Below are 24,186 nucleotides of genomic sequence, written 5' to 3' on the forward strand. Positions count from 1 at the left end.
TAAATGTTTCTAAAACAATGGCTAGACCATATAAAAGGAAACTACCCTTGGCATCTAGAGGACAAAAGGAATGGAATTGTGAATTCCTGTTCCAGTATCCTTGTTAACTAAGTTAAGAAAGTATCGTAGAATTCCTTCATCATGTATTTAAGACCAGATGTGCGGCTCAGTGGGAGCTCAAGGGAAATACATACTTGACTAAAAGAAAAGATCCAAGAGGGAGCAGAAGCTATATTGGTAGGGATGTTGAAAGGAATCAAAGTCTTCTTTTAGACACTGATCTAGTTTAGAACTTAATAGTGAATACTACGTTCTTCTAGAAACTTCAAATGTTTTAAACCAGTGGTGATTAACTAGAGGTTCTTGGAGAACCAAGATCGTTAACATTAATACTAACGGCTAAAATCAAAAGATTCAACCCATCAACTCTAGCATTGTCGTCTGGATCTAGTTGACATAAGATACATGAAGAAGCTCCAAAATAAAGAACTTCTGAGTCTAAATGATTTGGTATCATAGGACACATGTGGATATTGTCTTCAAAGAACAAACGACAAAGCCACCCTTTTCAGAATGGCATAGAGACTAGTAAAGTATTGGGACTCATACTTGGTTATGCAGCATATAAGTTTACTTGCAGAAGCTAATCGGAGTTACTTCAATGCCTACCCTGACAACTTCATGAAGTACGTAAACGTACAAGTCATAAAGTGTAAGTCAAAATATTTGAAAAGTTCAAGCAAAGTACAAACCGAAGTAAATAATTACCTTGACAAAAAATATTAGCCATCAAAAGAGTTGAGAAATGAAAATTTCAAACAAAGTTTAAACAAAGTACAAACCGAAGTGAAAATTTGAGTCAAGAATTTGATAACCATCAAAAGAGTTGAGAAATGGATTCTCAACTCAATCCATGGAACACATCGGATGGATGGCGGGTCTAGTGGAAGTAATCGAACACTGCTATGCATGATTCAATCAATGATGGGTTTAAGCCAGTCTTCCGAATATTTTGGGTATATTCTAGAAACGGTCGGTTTCTCACGTAACCTACTCCGTCTAAATCTAAAGCCATGTAAAGGGTTTACAAAGGCACAAAATTAGCTAGTCTGACGCAATTTCTTTACAAGAAATTTGGGTTTTTCCACAACCGATCAGAGAACAAGTTGTTGTTGCTCGTGATGGTATCCTCCTAACAATTAGAAATAATTGGTAGAGGATAAGTGGGAGAAAAGTACAAGTCGAATTAATTCGACCATGAGAAAAGTCATGAGGAACAGTCATGAGAAAAGTACAGGTCGAATAAGTTCGACCAAGAGCAACAAAACTGTTAAGAAAAGTTAATCGCGGTTCATAAAGGAAGAGGAATAAAAGGTAAAGTTAGATAAACTCTAAATACCTACCGCACAAAATGAATTAAAATTCGCAAGAGAACTCTCAAGTAGTCGAAAGTTGCTCACAAGGAAATATCTCAAAGGTTGAGAGGAGTTCAAGTGTTGTTCATAAGCCCTTAAGGTCATAATAGCTTATCTAACAAGTTCAGAAGAGTGAAATCTTACTGATAAAAGATAAAAGCCATGCATAGACCTACGCAGAGATGGAAACCAACTCTGAAAATTGGTTGGGAGCCAATAATTCATGGAATCCATATCTCATCTAGTTTTGGAACTTGATAATTTGGTCAATGGAGTAAAACCCATTGGACGGAAATTAGTTTTCAAAAGGGAGAAAACTGTGAAGGATGGAAACATTAGTGTTTCAGAAAACTAGACAAGGGGGTAAAGATCACAAATTCATGCGATGAACGAGATCTTCACATCAGTCTAAGTTTAAGTACATACTAACATAAGGAAATAAATAACCGTCTTTCATAATGAATTTATGGAAGTAATAGGTTAACGACTTTAGAAGTTAGTAAATACGCATGCTTCGGAAATCCATCGATGGATTGAAGCAAGCAAGAGTTGGAGTCTTCGATTCAACGAGGTAATCAAAGTTGTTTGATTCCTGAAATGAATGAAGAGAATCTTGAATCTCGGGATTTCAAGAAGGTGAGTGGGAGTGACACGTTTTCAGGTCCAGTATGCAGTTTAGATACCAAGAATGAGAACAACATAGAGATGTTGAAATCAGTTGGGAACTGACTCAGTAAAGGACCATAAAGTATGAAATGCTCTTGAGCATCAAAGGTTTACGAGTATAGATCGAAGGATGATAGTGTAGGGTTATGACCTCTTCCACTAGTGTTGTATGCGGATAACTTGACATCTAATGTGAAACACTAGTATTCCTAGGATCTCATGCATAAGCAATAATAATGAACTAGGTAAAACTATTGCATATATACCTTTAGCGCTAGTTTTCCCTCGAACCTTTCCAATCGCTATTGAGAAGACCAAGAGCTTTAATTGTAGCTCCTGTACTTGGGACACCGAGCAATCACCTTGATCTTCCACCTTGTTTATTAGCTAGAATAATAGTTGTGGTTAGATGAAGAACTCCTTCTTCGTTAATTAGATAGATAGTTACGAGAATTAGCTCACTTTCTCTTTTCTACTTGATGTGGTAAAGTAAGAACGTTTTATGAGAAATTCCATACCTTATTCAATACCCTAAGGTTTTGTTTGATATCAGGGAAATTATTCCATGAGTATAAAAGAGTTCCATGGAAAGTCTTCCACGGAATTTATTCCATCGAAATAAAAGTTATTTCGTTTGGTAGTTATTTATTATCTTACGGAATTTCAAACTCTGTTATTTGGTTGACAACCAGGGACAAAAACTAAAACTAAAGACCAAGGGGGGCCAATTAAAAGGGGGGATTGGGTTGGAGGTCCAAAACGAGGCCCAAAATGGGATTCCCATCCACGGTTGCCCATAAATGAAAGGGAGGTCCAATGTGTCAGTTTGGGTTTTAAAATTACGCAAAGAGGCTCCAAAATTTTCGTATTTACGACCCGTGCCATCCAAATTAAACCAGGATTTGGCGAAAATTTAAGCGGGATTTCTGACGCATGGAGGGAAGGAAGTGACCGTTTGCAGCAAACGTCTCTTCCACATTAACTTCATCCCACGCCTCTTCCATCCTAGCCATTTTGCTCCTTCTCAAGAAAAGATCCAAAATTCAAAATCCTTCACCTTCATCTTCCTCCTTCTCAATAACAGTTCTCAAGAAAAGATCCAAAATCCTTCAACTTCTACTTCTCAATAACAGCTAATGCTATTAAGTTGAAGAAGAGGAAAAGTAAACAACAAAATCTACAAGATTTGAAGCAAAAAGACCAAGAAATAGTAGGTTTTACTTCTATCTCATCCCCTTAAACTTCCTTCTGCACAAAAACCTTGTGAATGATCTTTCATTTTTTATACAAGTTTGTTTCATACAAGTTTTTAGAAACCCTAAAATTTGTGAAACCCTAAAATTTGTGACGCAGATATGGTGAATGATCTTTCATTTTTTGACGCAAGTGTTTAGAAACGCTAAAAGTTTTTAGAAATAATCTCTTATTGTTTGTTTGATACAAGTTTTTAGAAACCCTAAAATTTGTGAATGATCTTTCATTTTTTGACACAGATATGGTGAAAACTAAGAATACAACGAAGAAATCAAAGAGTGTCACAATCAAAGAACCAACATCCACGACAGCAATATCAGAAAAGGAAAAGAACCCTACACAAGAAATTCTGGCTAGAAGAACAAGTCCAAGAAAGAAGAAGGTATGTAACTGAAAAAAAAATAATTTGTTTTGTTCCTGGTAAATAAATAAATTTCTGGTAAATGTTTTTGTCTCTTGAAAATATTTTATTGAACTGGAATTATTTTGTCCCAAGTTATTTGGATTTGTCTAGTGTTAATGGGAAATAATATTTTGTACAGTAAATTGTTTTGTTCCTGGAAAATAATTTTGTTTACTATAAAATGTTTTGTTTCTTGAAAAGATTTTATTGTACTGAATTTATTTTGTTCCAAGTGATAAGGATTTGTCTAGTGTTAATGGGAAATAATATTTTGTACAGTAAATTGTTTTGTTCCTGGTAAATAATTTTGTTCACTGTAAAATGTTTTGTTCATGGTAAATATAAATGTTTCCTGGATTTTTTTGTTCCTGGTAAAGATGACCATGCACTTCAAGTGTTTGTTGTAATGTGTGACATAACTAAATTCCCGGTTGGTAAATTTTGTACAGGTCGAACCTGCTGAGACCATTGAAGTAAAAGAGCATGCAAAAGGCAAGAGAAAAGCTCCAGCAGAAAGAGAAGAAAGCAGTAAAAAAAAAAGAAGGCAAAGAAATCAAAAAGTGAAGTGGGAAGCTCAAGTGAACGGAAAAATCGACCAGCCAACCTTGCAGCAATGTTGTCAAAGGCTTATAAGTATGCCCTTCTTAATACATGGAGACAATTGAAGACTACTTATCCAAAGATGTCGACTAGACAAAAAGAGTTGTTAGGAACTACTCCATTCAAAAATTTGGTGATGGCTTTTGTTGAAGACAAAATAGATTGGGACAACATAAACGAACTCAACAAGGCAATCTTTGAAATACTCTGCCTTTATTCTAGTTCGACAGAAAGGTTTACATTGGCGAGGAAAGAAATGCAAGTGAAACCTGAAGATGTGGCCCTAATTCTAGGTATGCCATTGTCAAGAGAGGTGAGAGAAATTTTCCCTAAAAATAGAGCACTAAAGCAGTCAGAAATAGATTTCTGTATGAAGTACTTCGGTGAGATCCCTGGTTCGGTATCATGCATACAAATATCCAATGCCCAGAGAATTGCTGTCAACGGAGAGGAAGATGACATGGATGTGATCAGGCTGATCATCATGTCTATTTCTGCAAATGTTTTATTTGCTCCGCTAACAGGTTACGCGGTTCCAGTGCGTATTCTATTGAACTTGCAATCAATGGAATCAATTCAAAGTTTGTGTTGGCCAACGGCAGTGCACTCATACGTGATCGATTGAATCAATTAGTACCCCAACGACCCACCGGAAGCTTCAGGGTGCCTTGTATTACTCCCTGTGAGTATGTTTTTTTTCATTTAAATTCATACTTAACATTCATGTGTCTCATACTCTATGTTTTTTATAGCTGTGGTTTTGCGAGCATACTCTATGTTTTGATCGAGAAGAGAGGTTTAGGGATGAGGTGCCTAGAATTGTGAGATGGTCTTTGACGAATATAGATGATACATTTGACCAGAAGCTTGCAACTCTGACTGCAGAACAGGTATACGTTTGTACTTACTCTTTCAGTGTTAATGGGAAATTGTTTTGTTCTGGTAAATAAAAAATGATCCTTTAAATTGTTTTCTTGTTGGTAAATAAAAATATTTCCTAGCAATTGTTTGGTTCCTGGTAAATAAATTTGTTTATTGTACATTAAATCAGGTTAGTCAATCATTTGTGTACCCACCAAATGATCAAGAAACAAAGTTGCTGTCAACCCCAAAGAACACAGCAGTGGTAAATGAATTGCTTCTCAAGATTGAACAACTACAAAAAGAAAATGCGAACTTCAAGCAAAACTGTTGGAAGCGTGCGAGGATAGGGATGATTCTTACAAAGCGTATTCAGCACTCCTTTAAAGCTTGTTAGTTCCTGTAGAAGAACAGGTTAGATGAGAAGATGGCCTAATCAAGGTTGCGGATAACGTGGAGGAGCTAAAAGCATAGAAGCGTAAGGGAAAGAGTAAGAATGAAGATCCAAAAGATGGGGAGAAAGAGAAAGAGGAGAAAGAGGAGAAAGATAAAGATGAGAAAGATGAGGGTGAAAAAGGGTATAGAAAAAGATGATGATGAGGGAGAAGAAGATAATGAGGGAGAAGAAGATGATGAGGGAGAAGAAAGTGAGGAAGAGGGTATAGAAAAAGATGATGAGGAAGATGATGATGAGGAACAAGATGATGACAGTGACGAAGATGATAAGGAGAAAGATGGAAGCGAGGATGGAAGTGGCAAAGAGGAGAAAGATGAGGGGAAACAAAAGAAAAAATATCAGACTAGTAAGTATCAACTTGAAGACAGTGACGAAGATGATAAGGAGAAAGATGGAAGTGAGAAAGATAGCGATGGGAAAGAGGATGGTAAATGAAATAGTTTTCTTTTTTATTTTATATTCTCAGGAAATATTATTCTTTTTCAGTTTTATTTGTTATTCTGAGAAAGTCTAATAAGTATGGTAAATGAAATTATTTTTTCTTTACAATCAATGATAATTTAGACAAGCTGAATGATGAAGGCGATGAGGGAGAGGAAGCAAAGAAAGGCAAGCTGAAGGATGAAGGCGATGCTGAGATGGATGATGAGGATGATGTTGGAATCAATTTGTCAAGTGACGAGCCAGGGTGGGTGGATGATACTATTGAAAAAGAGATGCCTTACAAGAGAGGTAATGTTGACAAATTATGTGGTGAAATAATTAAAGTTTCCGAGTTTGTTAAAACATTATTTTTCTGAATATACATTATTTGACAAAGAGTATGAAGGATGATACCAATGATTTCCCAAGTTTTGATCTTAACTTTAGGACGCAAATTATTGTATGGACTCCACCACCACATCCGGACATGGAGAAGAAGGAAGATGAGGTTTGTAAAACAGCTGAACATAATTTCTTCAATATTGCAGAAATAGGGAGAGCATCGGCGGAACAAGTATCCAAAAACATGGATCGTGTTGGACCAAGTACAAAAATTAAATCACCGCACGTCAGCCCCCCAAAACGAGTAGTATCGAAGAAACGCAAAGGGTCGATAACAAAGACTAAGCCAACATCTCTTATCAAAAGGGTAAAGGATAATCCCAGAACACGAAAACAAACATCCAAAGCAGCTGCCATTACATTCCCTGTGATTAATATAGAGTCGATAACAATGATGAAAGAAGTGAAAGAAAAAATAAGTAACTGGAAAAATGGAGGGTTATGGCCCTACGTGCAAGAGAAAGAAAAAGCACTACTACTAGAATTCATGACATATGGGTGGACAAGGTAAATAACTCAGTGTCTGGTAAATAATTAAATGTCTGGTAAACAAAAAATGACTGGTAAATAATTTGTGTAGTAAATGTATATCTTTCTGGAAAATAATTGTGTGGCTGGTGAAATGTATGTTACTTTGTACAGCCTCGACGTGTGGAACAAGGACAAAGAACATTACCTGAAAGCGAAAGATTTAGATGAACTTATGATGAATCGGGGATGTGACTCGCAAATCATAGACTGGTTTGAGGACCACCTGGCACAGGACGCCAGAGACGTGAACAAAGAAGTTATTTTCCTATCTTCATTGCTTTTTGTAAGATTCCTTGTCAAACATATAATTCATTTTTAGATGGTGTTGAGTAAATAGTAGTCTAAATTATATAACGATTTGCAGACCTTGATCAAACAAGAGTGGAATCAGACAAGTATTGAGTTCAATTTAAATCAGCGGCTGGAAGCGCAATACATCAAAGATCATACTACAACGTTGTGCGCGCCACTAAATACTCCGTACACAGATGACTCATTCGAGGGTCATCACTGGACTCTGCTTGTCTATGAATTCGAAAGAATGAATGGAAACACTACAACTCTTTGCACCGTGACACTAACCTGGCTAACCAATGCAACAATAATGCAAAGAAATTTGCATCGCAGCTGGCAGAAACATTGATATAGATGAAGTGCGCATGCAAACGATGTGGGGCTTACGCTAAAGAAAGGATGACGAAAAAGATAACCTATGTAAAGGAGGTTGATTGCCCTCAGCAAGGGGATAGGTGAGTCTAAAATTTGCTTCCTTACTTTAGTAGTTAATAAGTTTCTTTGAACCAACTGCATCTTTTTTGAATCAAACAGTCTGGACTGTGGCCTCTACGTAATGCTCTAGTTAGAGGATATCTTCAACATAAGCAACCAGTCCAATTTGCCGGGGTGCTGCTCGCAGCTGGAAACTTATGCAGACAAAGCAAAAAGAAAGAGGGTAGAAGTAACATTCAATATTTTAGATGAATCAAAGGAGGTATGGAGAAGGATGATAGCGGAAGCGTCCTAAATAGTTGTTTATGTGAAACTTATGGTTGTGTTTTTTAAGTTTTACTAAGTACTGGAAAAAACTTGGAAATTTTTGTTAGTGTGAAATTTTTTAAGTTTTACTAAGTTTTACTAAGTACTGGAAATTTCTTCCACTGGAAATTTTTGTTAGTCAAAAATATGTTCGCACTGGAAAAAACTTGGAAATTTTCCATAAAAAATACCGGGAAACAAAGAATTTCCGGTAAATAAAATAATTTACTGGACAAAACTTAGAAAATAATATTCTAAAACCCGGGGAAACTTAAACTTTCCGGTAAATAAAAATATGTACTGGACATAACTTAGCAAAAAATATTCTAAATCACGGGAAAACAAATAATTACTGGTAACTAAATTAATTGACTGGACAAAACTTAGAAAAAAGTATTCTAAAATCCGGGAAAAACTAAACTTTCCGGTAAATAAAAATATGTACTAGACAAAACATAGAAATTTTCCCTGAAAAATCCCGGGAAAACAAACAATTTCCGGTAAATAAAATAATGTACTAGACAAAACTTAGAAAAAATTATACTAGAAAAAACTTAGAAACAAAGGAAAAAAATACCGGCAAAACAAATAATTTCCGGTAAATAAAATAATTTACTGGACAAAACTTAGAAAAAAGTATTCTAAAATCCGGGAAAACTTAATCTTTCCGGTAAATAATAATATGTACTGGACATAACTTAGAAAAAAAATATTCTAAATCATGGGAAAACTTAAACTTTCCGGTAAATAAAATAATGTACTGGACAAAACTTAGAAATAAAGATTATAAATCCAGGGAAACTTAAATTTTCTGGTAAATAAAATAATGTACTGGACAAAACTAAAAGTTTCATGTAATGCATTAAGTTCGAGCACAATACACATTAACAAAATATAATGTAACACATTAAGTTAAAACACAAATACATTAAGTTTGACAAAAGATACACAAATATCAAAGCAGCACAAGGCTAAAATATGACTCTCTTCAAAAATTTGAAAAGCTCCAACACTGTAAATGCTTTTCAAAATTGTAGAGTGCCCCTAGTTTTTGCTGCTGATATATAAACAGTTTCAATCCCTAAACCGCTTCGTTACACGAAGCACGGTTGTGATAAGAGAGCTTTTTACACCTACCGCATATCCGCTGTCTCTTTTTAAAGTTTCCAGAACTTTCAATTCTTACAAAACGTGGTCTGCCCGGACGTTTCTGGGTTAAAGGAGGAAGTATCTTGCTGGCTTCCTCAAACGTTTTTGGTTGATCAAAGTGGCACAGGGTTTATGGAATGACTATAAGTCTTACAGTATGCATCCGTTGTAACAGCGGGATCAAAAAAGGATGATGAATCACCTCCATGCACTTTAATACACAATATTGCATGCTCACAAGGGATACCTTGGACTTGCCACTTACGACATGTGCATGTAAGAGCCCTAAGGTCAACGGAGTGACTCGGCATGGACATTACTTCATATACAAATTTACCTGATTGTATGCACTTCCCGCTACAAGCAACGTTGAATCTAGCCTGCATTTTTTCGTTGACCTTAGGGCACAAGAAAGAGTCCCAAGTTGCCGACTCAGTTCTTCTTACATTCATCATGTTCATAATTTTAATCCTCAACATATCTAGCATTACGGTTATTGGAAGAACTCTCTCATCCCTTATCCACGAATTGAAGGATTCCGAGAGCGAAGAACATAATAAGCCGTACCTTTTTCCTGGATAGAAAACATCAGCCCAATGTTCCGGATTTACAGAGTGCAAAAATGCATCCACGTCATTGCCACCCATGACTACGAGTTCAGAAGTGTACTTCTGAAAATCCGATATAGTAAGGGCTCTAGCCGCCTTAAACATGAGGGATTGGAAATCGTCCGACTTCTTGGCGCCATTCTTTACACGTACATTCAAATTGTTTCGTAGATGCCAAACGCAGAATGAATGGTGCGCGGTTGGGAAAATGTTCGCAACTGCATTTATAATACCATTGTGCCTGCCCGACATGAAAGTCAAAGACTCACTAATATCAACCATTTTCGCCAAATTACAAAAAAACCATGTCCAGCTTGATCATTTTCTACATCAACGACAGCATAGGCGAGAACAAAAAAACCTGCAAAGTACATGTTATTCGAATTAATTCGCAGTAGGAAGAACAGGAAATTCTTTCATATTTCAGCCTAAATATTTAGGTTAAGAAAAAACAAAAAATCCAGTAAATAAAAATGTGTACCGGACAGAAAAACTTGGTAAAATACATACCATCATCGCCATTCTTCGCTACAGCTGCAAGAATGCATCCATTGTATTTCGTTTTCCAAAAAGTACCATCAACAAATATCAATGGGCGGCAGTGCTTGAAACCTTGGATGCATGCTCCAAGAGCAATAAATATTCGAACAAAACGGTGGGAATCTTTATCAACTTGAAGATCAATTACTCTATTAGGGTTAGAACGTGATAGGGCATCAACATACCAGTAGAGTTTGGCATAAGAATCAGCTTCCTCCCCATAAGCTAAAGAAATACTCCTGTTTCGAGCCTTATATGAAGTAGTAGCTGAGTTTAATTCCATAGTCTTTCTTGAAAGATGTGACAATGTCTTTAGTACTTTTGGTCGGATTCTCCCTAATGTCATCGACTATTAATAAGCTAACAGTTTCGGTTGATAATCTTGGCTTATTCTCTGACATTATGAAGTCTTGACAAGTGTGCACAGGGTTGTAAGCATTTTGAACAAACATTGACCTTGACTTCAGAGAAGCCACAGCGTGAATGGTCCAAGAACATTTTGGGGATTTGCATACGCAAGTAATACCATCAAGATCATTCTTCAAATAATTAAAATTGTACCCGTGCTTTATGGAATATCATCCAAGTGCATTTCGAAAGGCATTGGCGCCTCCAGGGAATTCCTGCCCCAAGTGTGACATCTCAGGCCAGCTAGCAGACCTTAGAGGTTCAGCCCTGACAATGGCAGTAGATGCATCCTCAACCATGAGAGAGGAATTTCTTGAAAAATCCTGTTGGACACTGCACAAAACAAAATGGTTTCATTTTTAATGATAAATCAGAACAATAAACTAAATATCACTACAAGAAAAACATATCATTGGAACGGGTAAATTTAATTTAGGCAAGGAAACAGTTTTGTTCTCGGTAAACAAATATATTTACTCACCATATTTTTGTTCACGGTAAACAGAAATATGTACTCATCATAATTTTAAGTATTTATGTATACTGAACCAGTAAAATTTTTTATTTACCGTAAAATAAGGGATGGTTATCAGTACACAACAATATGTAATGAATTCCACACTTACTTATTAGACATTTGTTACTTGTCATGTCATTGGCACGGGTAAATTATATTTAGGTAAGGAAACAGTTTTGTTCTCGGTAAACAAAACTATTTACTCACCATATTTTTGTTCATGGTAAACAAAAATATGTACTCATCATAATTTTAAGTATTTATGTATACTGAACAAGTAAACTTTTTTATTTATCGTAAAATAAGGGATGGTAATTATCAGTACACAACAAACAACAATATGTAATTAATTCCACACTTACGTATTAGACATTTGTTACTTGTTCATGTCATTGGCACGGGTAAATAATATTTAGGTAAGGAAACAGTTTTGTTCTAGGTAAAGAAAAATATATACTCACCAGAGTTTGGTTTGCGGTAAACTAAAATGTGTACTCACCAATTTATAATTTTAAGTAAAACAATACTGAAACAGTAAAGTTCAAATTAGTTCCAAACTTACTTATTAGATATTTGATTTTAGTTCATCATTTCAGATGATGTTGCGGCAGAAGTAGATGAAGTATAGCCGAAAAAATCACGCTCCAACCGGGATAGAGAGAGAAAATAAAGAAGGTATGAAACGATAATGTACAGAAAACAAAAAAAATCCTTTCAATATCCATTGTATATTGTTACAACTAAGTTGAAGTTTGTTTCACCAGAGAGGAAGTCGTGCAACAATGTCCCCAAAAAGCATTTCTTCAATATCCATTGTATACTGTCCAGAAAAGAAAAATAAAGAAGGTATGAAACGATAATGTACAGAAAAGAAAAAAAATCCTTTCACTTAGTCTGTCATTTTGGAATGTCCAAGTTTCAACATAGATTTAGATGAGTAGTTGTTCATTTACAAATGGAATTATCATCTTCCTGAAAGGACAAATGGAATATTCAGCTTCCTTAAATTCTATCATTGAAGACAAATGGAATTTGTTCATTTAAGAGGCATTACCTGAAAAAGTTGGAAGATAAGAGCAGATTCTGGTTGGAAGATATTAAGACAGTCGGTGGTTTGAATAGGAAGATGAAATTTTAAACTTTTTGAAAGTTTTTGAAACTGAATACAGAAAGAGCGGGATCCCAAAATTTCGCCAAAAATTTGGGCAAAATGGGCGGAAACTCAGGGAAAATGGAGGAGATAAGCTTTCGAAATTTAGAGAGGGAAAGAAAAGGAAAGAAGGAAGAAGGGAGTTGGCGCGAAATGGGAGGGAAGGATGTGATTAGCTGCAACGGAATGGACGGGCATTTAATGATCGGAGGAAATCGTGGGAGAGAGAAGGAGCTGGGTCAAGTCGAGGGGCAAGAAAGGAAGAAAAAAAAAGGAAAAAAATATTTTCCCTGCCATTAGGACCTGCGCCGAAATTTTTGGCAAGAGTGGATTAGTTTTGGGTTTACCCCCCAGTTTTTGGACCGTTAGCTCAAAAAATCCAATTAAAAAAGAAACAGAGAAGTCTTAAAAACCAAGTTTAAAATAAAAATATATGCTATCGCAAGGAGTTGAACTCGGGTCATTAGGTCATAACCACACAATCCGACCAAAATTACTTCAACACTTTGTTGGTATACCTAACCTATTCTTTGGACTAATACTGTAATCTTCATGATCATGGTTGTACATCAAGTCACTACGGCTAGGTCAAGGGAGGCCATGGCCCCCTCTGGCCTAGCTGTAGTTCCTCCCCTGTTGACAACTAACTTCTACGAATATAATATTCAATTAAGATTTTTTATTCACTCTTTATGTATTCAAAATGACATTTTTTACTTTCATGTTGCCAAAATTACATTTTCATCCTTATGTGGTCGAAACTACACTCTTACCCTTATGTTTTCAAAATGACAACGTATAGATAAAAAAGAGACTTTACTAATATAAAAGTGTAAAATTGTCATTTTAATGTAAAAGTGTGGACATGTTTTTAAAAGATAAAGGTAAGAATGTCATTGAGACCACATAAGGTTAAAAATGTCATTTTTGATATTATCGAGGGTAAAAATGTCATTTTGACAACATAAAGGTAAAATGTCAATTTGATATTATAAAATGGTAAAAATATAATTTTGGCTATATAAAGCCAAAATGTCATCTTGACAACTTTGTAAACATGTCATTTGGTAAGAAGGACAAAAATGTCATTTGCTCAATGTATAAATAAAAGTTTATTTTGCTAAATTTTATGGGTAAAAATGTCATTTTGAACATATATGGAGATAAATATTAGGTTTCAAGTATCCGAATATATTAAAATATTTTTATTTTGATTTTTGACTTTCCATGGAAACTAATTCTGAATGGGGGATGAAGGAATTAAAAGTGGTCTATTTTATGGAGATAGATTCCCTAGCGAATTAAAGCCATGGAATTATACTTCGTATCAAACGGTAGAAATACCTATTTCCATGAAAATTATTTATTTCCATGGAAATAGGAGATATCAAACACACCCTAAGGGTCCTTATATAGAGGTCTAAGTTAGATTCCAACCTTAATTAGATTCCCAAAAGACCCTTTTGGATAAGATTAAGGAAATAATGAAAAATAGAAACCAGTTTCTATTTTCTCACCTTTCCTCAATGTGGCCGTCCTTTTTAGGGATTCCCAAACTGATCTGGCCGGCCCCTTAAGAGCAGCCCTTATCATGTGGTCGACCACTCTCTTGGGCCCAATTCATCCCTTTGGTGCCCCGACCAAAAATCCCTTCTTTCGGGCCTTTCGTACTATCTTTGCCTAAACCTCTTTTAGGCCCATGGACATATCTCTATGGTCATTATTCATGTATATATGTCCACTCCCTCTAGCCATATATTCTGATCAAGTTGACACTTTTTGTGTAACCCGTTGTAGGATCCGAACAAAGTTAGTCGCGAACCGCTTTCACGATTCGACGGTCGTAGTTGGTTTTTAGCTAAACATTACGATCCCTAAATTATCCGGAATTAATGATCTTCTCATCAATTGTCCTATCCGACAAATTGCTCGCATTGCATCCTTGGTCGAAGGACATCTCCTTCAGACTCCCACTTGTACTTAGAACAAGTGCAATGCTCGATTCACATGTCACTTCGCATCCCATCTGATATGTCACGTCATTCAGACTTTCTTGATCCCGAGTACAACTATCAAAACGAATGATTAACTTTTAATCCATTCGAGCACGGCCATGCATTTTTAGTTGCTACTCGTCAAGTGGTCCGGATACACTTTATCCTAATTTCATTAGGAGGACATAATCTGTTCTTGCACTCCCACTCAATTTCATGTCTATCATGCCCTTTCCAGTATTCGCTTTTATAACCTTCTTTTTCTGGTGCGGCGTTTGGCGAAATCAAAGTTAGACATTCCTTACATAAGATGAGCAGAGCACTCATGGTTTGAGGAATCTCTTAATCTTGTCAATGAGAAACATTCATCACTTTGATGCGTTCTCATTTGTGGGTTGTCCAGTGTACAATCTCCATTACACACCCACGTTGTCGAATTGAATACCCTATTCCAATAGCCCGTGAAACTGCACTATCTCATCGACTTCCCGTGCTAGTCTTCGTAAGTCATTATTGTCCATCTAATGACCTGGACTAGGGAGTTGATAATGAAATAATTCCAAGTTCACTTATAGGGTTTCATTCATCAGATCACGTATCTGACAAGTCTATTAGGAATATTTCTTTATCAATGGACTGTCTCTTAAATACTAAACCAGATTTAAGTGACAAAATAAAACTCCTTTTATTTTATATATCGAATGTAACTAATTACATACATAAACTCCTTTATGAATCTCAATTACATTTGTTGCCATTCCCCAATGCGTTTTATACCAATGCCCCTCATGTGTGAGTTGTGTTTGGGCAGAGGTAACGGTTTAGTAAACGGATCGACTACGTTGTCATCCGTATGGACTTTGCAAATAACCACATCCTTTCTTTCAGTGATTTCCTTAATCACGTGATATTTCCTTTAGATATGTTTGGATTTCTGGTGTGCTCTAGGTTCCTTGGCTTGGGCGATTGCTCCATTGTTGTCGCAATAAAGAGTTATTCCTTCCTCTATGCCAGGGACGACACCAAGTTCCATTATCAACTTCTTGATCCAAACTCCTTCCTTTGCTGCTTCCGAAGCTGCTAAGTATTCTACTTCAGTGGTAGAGTCTGCAACAGTACTTTGTTTGGAACTCTTCCAGCTTACTGCTCCTCCGTTCAGACAGTGCCGTAACAAGATTGTGATCTGAAATCGTCTCTATCCATCTGAAAGCTTGCATCCACATGGCCTACAACCTTTAGTGTTTCTTGCCCGCCGTATACTAGGAAGTGATCCTTAGTCCTTTTCAGGTACTTTAGAATATTCTTAGTAGCGGTCCAGTGTGCTTCGCCTGGATGCGATTGGTAACGACTACACATGCTCAAGGCATACGAGACGTCTGGGCAAGTATGTTGGGTTTTAGCGTCTACTAATGTTTATAAAGGAATCTCAGACATCTCATGTCTAACATTAGTATCCCAGGATCACATGCATAAACTAATAATTAACTAAGTAAAACTAGAAGATTACCTTAATCGCTAGTTTTCCCTCGAACCTTTCCAATCGATTTAGAAGACCAAGAGCTCCAATTGTTGCTCCTCTACTTGGGACACCGAATGGACTCCTTAATCTCCCACCTTGAAGGGCAGCTAGAACCCCAACGATAGTTTGATACGAAGAACACTTCTTCTTGACTAGTTGATAGCTTTTGGGAATTAGCTCACTTTCTCCTCTCTACTTGATGTGGTAGAGTAAGAAAGCTATATGAGAAATTCTACACATTATTCTCTGCCCTAAGAGTCATTATATAGAACCCTAATAAGATTTCACCTCTAATTTGGTTTCCTAATAGACCCTTCAGAATAAGATTAAGGAAATTGCCGAAAATGGCAACTAGTTGATATTTTCTCAATTCCTTAAGGAGGTGACGTCCAAACTCAGCCAAAACTGGCAGATTTTATGTTCCTTACTAGAGGAATTAACCCTCAAAAAATCAAGCCAATCCCAGCCAGTTCGTAACTGTTTTACAACATCTTTATGTCGTACTCAATCTCTTGTATGTACTCTGCATACTGACCTGCAAAGCTCGTTACTCCCACTTACCTTCTTAAAATTTCGTGATTCAAGAATTTCTTCATTCCTCAGGAATCAAACTACTTTGATTGTCTCTATGAATTGAAGATTCCAACTCTTGCGTGCTTTTAATCCGTTGATGAATTTCTGAAGCATGCTTATGAACATAACTGGACTAGAAGAATCCCATTCGTCTTGTCTAGTTTCGGGAAACACGAATGTTTCCATCGTTCTCAGTTTTCTTCTCTGAAAAACTTATTTAGGTCTTCCGTTGACTAAATTATCAGGCTACATGTCTTGCTGAAATATGGATTCCATAATATTTTGGCTTGATGCCAAAATCTAGAGTCGTTTTCTGTCTCTGAGCAGGTCTCTTATCTCTTCAGAAAATATCTTGATCTTCTGAGTCCTTGAGATTACTTTTGACCTTAAGGACTTTTGAACAACAATTTGGAATACTCTCAACTTCTTGAGATTTTCCTTTTGAGACACTTTCAACTACTTGAGAGTTCTCCTGCGAATCACATTCGCTTTTGTGCGGCAGGTTTTAGGTTCCATCTTTTACCTTTTGTGTGGAACCGTAGTTAACTGTCTTTTAACAGTTTTGTTGCTCTTGGTCGAACTTAATCAGCATGTACAATTTGCATGATTGTTCCTTGTGACTCCTCATGACTTTTCTCATGGTCGAATTAATTTGACTTGTACTTTTCTCCCACTTATTCTTCTAATTAGTACCTTATTACACTAATTACGAGAAGAATACTATCATGAGCAACAAACTCTTTGTTGTCTTGATCGTTTGTGGAAAAAACTCAAATTTCTTCCAAAGAAATTGCGTCAGCCTTTTAGCTAATGTTTTCTATCCTTGTAAAACACTTTTACACAGCCTTTAGCTTTTACACGGATTTTGGTTATACGTGGGAACCTGTGTCTAGACATAGCGGATTTTGGAGGATAGGGTTCGATTCATCTTCTTCAATTTTATCTTTTGGACACTCCAGATTGGATCGGTTAGAAGTACGTTGACGATCAACCTCTGTTTCTGACTCAAGACCTTCTATCTTGTCAATCGATTCAGTGCTTCCTTAAGCATTCTTGGTTACTTAAGGCATACCGTCCTCATCCCTTTGTCATTGGGATGAACCTATTTATGAGAGTTTCATGTCTCTTTTACAGGTTTAACCAAGATTAGAATCATTCGGTCTAATTGGTTAATTTAGCACTTTATAACATCTCAATATAGAATTAAACTTCTTTATCGATTCTTCATAATACTTAGTACATAGATGATGTTAAACTAGAAAAATACTTAATCTAGATTAGTGCCTAAAGAAGATTTTGATCCCTTTCAGCATCCTTAGCAGTCTAAGCTTCTGCTCCCTTTTGGATCTTTATCTCCTCTAGTCAAGTACTCAGTTCCAGCTGCTCCTGTACATTCACAATGATAGGGCAATTTAGGTATCTAATACCAAATTTGGGAATTTACAGTATTTGATAAATTAACTGTCAATACTTGACGTGGAAACCACTATTCCATTCTTCGTATCCTCCAGGAACTCAGGGCAGTTTCTTTTCCAATGGCCTATTCCATTGCAGTAGAAACATCTGGATGTAAAAGGACAACCTTTGTTTTTAGGTTTAGAAATCCGTTTGCCTTTTCCTTTTAACGCAGGTTTCTTCTTCTGCCTCTTGTTCCCTTGAGCCACAAGAATCTTATTCTTTTGCTCCATATCCATTGTTAATCGCTCTGCTGGCTGAAGCATTGCATCAAGTTCTTCTAAAGGCTTGTTCCATCCATTCATAGCATAGTTAATCCGAAATAGATTAAACCCTTCATGAAGTGAATAGAGGATTATATCATTAGCCGCCGATTGGCTAACAGGAAAACCCAACTCTTCTAGTTTAGCAAAAAGTTTTATCATTTGCCGAACATGGGGACCTACTGGTTTTCCTTCCTCGAGGCGCAGACGCAATAATTTATCACTTGTATCAAACCTCTCCAATCTCGCTTTTCTTCGGATCGACTCCTCAGTTTTTCGAGTAATGGAGGGGACTTCCATGTTATGAGGTTTCTCATCAAGAGTAGCCTCTATGGCTGATAACATCCAAGACTTTATTGATTCCGGTTCTGCTCTCTTTAGATTATCCTCTTGATGATCTACTTCTTCAGTAGTCGAAAAATCCAATTCTTAATTTGGATAGTCTGAGACATCTAACTCGTTTTCAAGCATCCTGGCCGAATTTTAGGAGTTTCTAAAAAACTCCTAGTTCCAATTTTTTTTTTCTTTTGCAAATCATATTTGCTATTTCCATCTCAAGCATCAAATTTGAACTTTTAGAAACTTCCAAAAAGGTTCAAACTTGATTTCCAAAACTCTTAAAATCACAACTTTGATCTTTTAAGGAAAGTTCTAAAATCCAATTTCTTTGTTCTTGAGACAATTCCAATTTTTAGTAACTACTAAAAAAACCAATTCCTTGATTCTCATCTAATTAATCAAAATCAATGAAAACCGAAGTTTTAAAAACACTTCTCAATGCCAAAAATGATTCGTTTGAAACACTTTCAATCTTTGATTATCAATTTGAAAACCACTGAATCACATTCAAATTGGATGTTTAAAACACTTTTAAACATAACTATCAACCTAATCAAATATGGATTAGTCCGAAACTTAGCAAAAATTAGTTATTTGCAAGAGGCTCTGAAACCACTGTTGGGTTTTAGCGTCTATTAATGTTTATAGCGGAATCTCAGACATCTCATGTCTAACATTAGTATCCCAGGATCACATGCATAAACTAAAAATTAACTAAGTAAAACTAGAAGATTACCTTAATCGTTAGTTTTCTCTCGAACATTTCCAATCATTTTATAAGACCAAGAGCTCCAATTGTTGCTCCTCTACTTGGGACACCGAATGGACTCCTTAATCTCCCACCTTGAAGGTCAGCTAGAACCCCAGTGATAGTTTGATACGAAGAACACATCTTCTTGACGAGTTGATAGCTTTTGGGAATTAGCTCACTTTCTCCTCTCTACTTGATGTGGTAGAGTAAGAAAGCTATATGAGAAATTCCACACATTATTCTCTACCCTAAGAGTCATTATATAGAACCCTAATAAGATTCCACCTCTAATTTGGTTTCCTAATAGACCCTTCAGAATAAGATTAAGGAAATTGCCGAAAATGGCAACTAGTTGATATTTTCTCAATTCCTTAAGGAGGTGACGTCCAAACTCAGCCAAAATTTGCAGATTTTATGTTCTTTACTAGAGGAACTGACCCTCCAAAAATCAAGCCAATCCCAGCCCGTTGTAGGATCCGATCGAAGTTAGCCGCGAATTACTTCGTAATTCGACGATCGTAGTTGGTTTGTAGCTAAACACTACGACCCCTAAATCAATCGGACTTGATGATCTTCTTCATCAATTATCTTATCCGACAAATTGCTCGCTTTGCAATCTTCATCGAATGACATCTCCTTCAGAGTACAGATCATGACATACATGATTGATTCTATTGCCGAAGCGTAAGGAACGCCAACCATGCACTTTAGCTCATCAGGTTTCACCGGGAACTGACCCTTGCTAAGTGTGATGCCATGTGACATGGATAGGAATCCTCTTTTAGTGTTTTCCATACTGAACTGGCGTAGAATCTTATCTATATAAGTTTCTTGACTGAGTCCAATCATCCTCCTTGATCTATCTCTATAGATTTTGATGCCCAATATGTATTCTGTCTCCTCTAGATCCTTCATTGAGAAATATTTCTGAAGTCAGTCCTTGACTGATTCTAACATTTGAATGTCGTTTCCAATGATTAATATGTCATCGACATAAAGGACCAAGAAAACTAGGTTGCTCCGACTAACCTTCTTGTAAACACAAGATTCTTCTGTGTGCTTAAGGAAACCAAATTCTTTGATTGTCTCGTTGAATCGAAGATTCCAACTCCTGCTTGCTTGCTTCAGTCCATAAATGGATCTCTTAAGCTTGCAAACTTGTCTAGTATTTTTGGAATTTTCAAAACCCTTAGGTTGTGTCATGTACACATCCTCTTCCAAATTTCCGTTCAGCAAGGCGGTTTTGACATCCATTTGCCAAATCTCATAACCGTAATGAGCTGCAATTGCTAGAATGATCCGAATGGATTTAAGCATAGTGACAAGGGAAAAGGTTTCATCATAGTCAATACCATGAACCTGTTTGTAACCTTTTGCCACAAGTCTAGCTTTGAAAACACTAACATTTCCATTCTTGCCCGTTTTCATCTTGAAAATCCATTTGCATCCGATCGGTTTCGCTCCATCAGGTAAATCGACCAAGTCCCATACTTGATTTTCTGACATGGATTCCATTTCCGATCTCATGGTTCTAAGTCATTTTTCAGAGTCCGCGCTCGTCATAGCTTCTTTGTAGGTGCTCGGCTCATTATCTTCTAACAGTAGGATGTTTGTTCTCTAAGATAACTCCTTGAGCCTCTGAGACCTACGAGGGGCTTGAGGAACAGTTGGAGTGTTCTCAACTACTTGAGATGTCTCCTGTAAATTTAATTCGGCTTGTGCGGGAGGTGTATTGAGTTCCTTTAACTCTACCTCATTATCCTCTTCCACTTGTTGTGGAAAGACAAGAGTCGTTAAACTTCTTGATATCTCCATATCTTTGTTTATTTGTTGCTCAGATCGAATTTTTTCGATCTCTACATTTATTCCACTTGTCTTCTTAGAAATAAATTCCTTTTCAAGGAAGACACCATCACAAGCAACAAACACTTTGTTTGTTGATTCGTTGTAGAGGTAGTAGCCATTTGTCTCTTTTGGATAACCAACAAAGAGACATTTGTCTGACTTGGTTGTTAGTTTATTTGCTTGTAAACATTTTACATAAACATCACATCCCCAGACTTTGAGCAAAGATATCTTTGGAACCTTTCCATACCATAACTTATATGGCATCTTTTCTACAGCTTTTGACGGAGCTCGGTTAAGTGTGAAAGAAGTCGTTTCCAGAGCATATCCCCAGAATGTATTTGGGAGGTTGTCTAAACTCATCATATATCGAACCATGTTTAACAGGGTACGATTTCTCCTTTCGGAAACTCCATTTAACTGTGGTGTTCCGGGTGGAGTGAGTTGCGATACTACTCCGCATCTCCTAAGATGATCATCAAATTCTTGACTCAAACATTCACCACCCCAATCAGATCAGATGGCTTTTATTTTCTTGTCAAGTTGATTCTCTACTTCGTTCTGAAATTGTTTGAACATCTCAAATTATTTGGATTTATGCCTCGTCAGGTATATATAACCATATCTAGTGAAGTCATCCATGAACGTGATGAAGTAGCTAAAGTTACCTCTTGCGGACGTACTTATTGGTCCACATACATCGGTATATATGATCTCCAATGGTTTCTTGGCCCGTTCTCCTTTTCCCTTAAAGGAGGTCCTTGTTATTTTTCCCATTGAACATGATATCTATGGTCATTATCCATGTATATATGTCAACTCTCTCTAGCGATATCTTCCGATCAAGTTGACACTCTTTGGGTAATCCGTTGTAGGATCCGGACGAAGTTAGCCACGAAACGCTTTCGCGATTCGACGATCGTAGTGGTTTCTAGCTAAACATTACGATCCCTAAATCATCCGGACTTGATGATCTTCTTATCAATTGTCCTATCCAGCAAATTGCTCGCACTGCATCCTTGGTCGAAGAACATCTCCTTCAGATAGGACTAAGTTAAGAAACTTGGGATTCTTAAAAGTCTAGATACGAAAGACTCTAAATGAGAGATTCGACCCAAATCTCATGGCACAAAGCTCAGAAAAACTCAGAGTCTGGGAGGCTCTGATGAGCAAGCACGCATGAGGAATATGGTTATGCCTTAGGCATAAGATCGGTCATGTGGGACATGATTTAGCATTTACCCAAGACATCTCGAATATTGGAGTATAAGAGACGTTAACATCCGAATTCAGATAAGACAATTTGAACCAAAACTAACATCATAAAACGCTTGTAAAAATACTAGGATGAGTTAGAGTGAAAAGAAAAGGTAAACATGTCATACAATGCAAACTTCCATACATGGAAGGAAAGTAGGTTGAAAGTGTTTCAAGTTGGGAAATTATGAAAAAAAGTTGAATGAAGCGACCTTCAATTAATTGATAATATGCAAAGTTTAACCGGAGTAGATCCGTTGCAAACTAACTGTCACCTAAAACAAAGTATGAAAATCATACAAAAGATCTAAGGCATAAGGTATATTTTGGAAATAACCTTGACTAGTAAGTTGAGTGGGTAAAAAGGGTTTTACGGAAGAGGCTGAAATTACAAACTCTTGTTATCAAGAAATAAACCGATGTTTATTTTATCGTCTAAATTTGGTTTAGTATTTAAACGACAGTCCTGAAGGACTAGCATGTGAGGTCGACAAGACTAGCACATCAATGACTTACAAAGACTAGCATGTGAAGTCAACAAGATAGTCTTGTTTCATGGGCTATAAGAATAGAGTATTCAAGTCGACTACGTGGGTGTATGATTGGGAATATACACTGGATAACCCAAAAATGAGAGACATCAAGAGTTGAGTTATTCCCCACCATTGGACACGACCTTCTCCATCAACAAGTACCGAGACATGAAATCCTCGAACTCAGCATGCATCCTCTCTAAGGCCCTCTGCATTTTGGCTATGTCCATCTTCAACACATCCACAGTTGTTGCTACCAACTTCTCGATCCCATCAATGGTGTCTTGCTGGCGGCCTATGTCCATCTTCAACACATCCAGCTTCTCCATAAGTTCCAGCAACACGTCCAGTTTTCCTCGACTGCCACCAACCTTACCTCTATGTAAGTCTCCCGGTCTGTCGTCTTCTCTCGTAGAGACTTGGCCCCCTTGGCCTTAGGACGCCCTTCCTGGAAACCTTTTGTTGTATATTGTCGATCTCACTCTACATGGTTCCGAAGTGGCTCTGATACCAACTGTCACGGGGTAAAGTTTCGACTATGCTTTAACACCGTCCAGCACTAGTCTTAGTTCCCTTATAAGCACAAGTCTAAGCCTTCACCTTCGCATGCCTAAGTAACCTTGACTAATAGGCAACTCCAACACTAAAAAGCTCCAAGAGAGTTAAGCTCAAAGTAGGCAACAACACTTAAAGAACTTGATCTTATTGATATGAACTCAAAGTATACAAGAATGCTTTTAGGCATAACTCTTAAGTCACTCAACCTTAGAACCCTAATGCTTGAATCCTCACTTGAATGATTACAGCATGAAGGGGTAGACCCCTATTTATACTACTTGACATGTAAAAGATTTAATGCCTTTGGAAGAATATGGATCCTTCCACGGAGATCTCTAGAATTCTATAGATAACTCTTGATGTTCCTCAAAATATCTTCATCCTTCTCTAGAATACACCTTCGGTTGAGCAAAGAGTAGGCAAAATGGGACCTTCAACTATGTACAAGGCAGCCCGGTCCAAGATGGCATATCTCTAAGTGCATGGTGTTGTCAATGTTGTTGTTTTGGATTGTTCTAGATGTTGTCCGGCCCAAGATGCAGTTGTTGTTTGGTGCGCCTATGTGTGGCCTGTGACAGACCGCATCCCTTCTATCCTTCCCCGGTCATTTATGATGCATTCACAAATACTTTTGAAACTTTCATACAATGAGGAAAGTTTCGTCCCACAAATAAACTAGA

At 37.0% G+C, this 24,186-nt stretch overlaps 1 protein-coding gene across 1 annotated transcript; it reads right to left on the bottom strand.

Moving 5' to 3' along the window:
- Positions 1-9,309: 9,309 nt before the first annotated feature.
- Positions 9,310-10,627, bottom strand: LOC147567052 (uncharacterized). The gene is made up of 3 exons (XM_086656769.1): positions 10,315-10,627; positions 10,101-10,165; positions 9,310-9,945 (listed from the first exon to the last, which is right to left on the bottom strand). Exons 1-3 carry the CDS (start codon positions 10,625-10,627, stop codon positions 9,310-9,312), a joined length of 1,014 nt encoding a protein of 337 aa, XP_086512895.1.
- Positions 10,628-24,186: the final 13,559 nt, after the last annotated feature.

The sequence above is a fragment of the Eschscholzia californica genome, unplaced genomic scaffold (genome assembly GCF_041429995.1).
Source record: "Eschscholzia californica isolate CP2 unplaced genomic scaffold, dmEscCali1.0.p SCAF_1, whole genome shotgun sequence".
Classification (NCBI taxonomy): domain Eukaryota; kingdom Viridiplantae; phylum Streptophyta; class Magnoliopsida; order Ranunculales; family Papaveraceae; genus Eschscholzia; species Eschscholzia californica.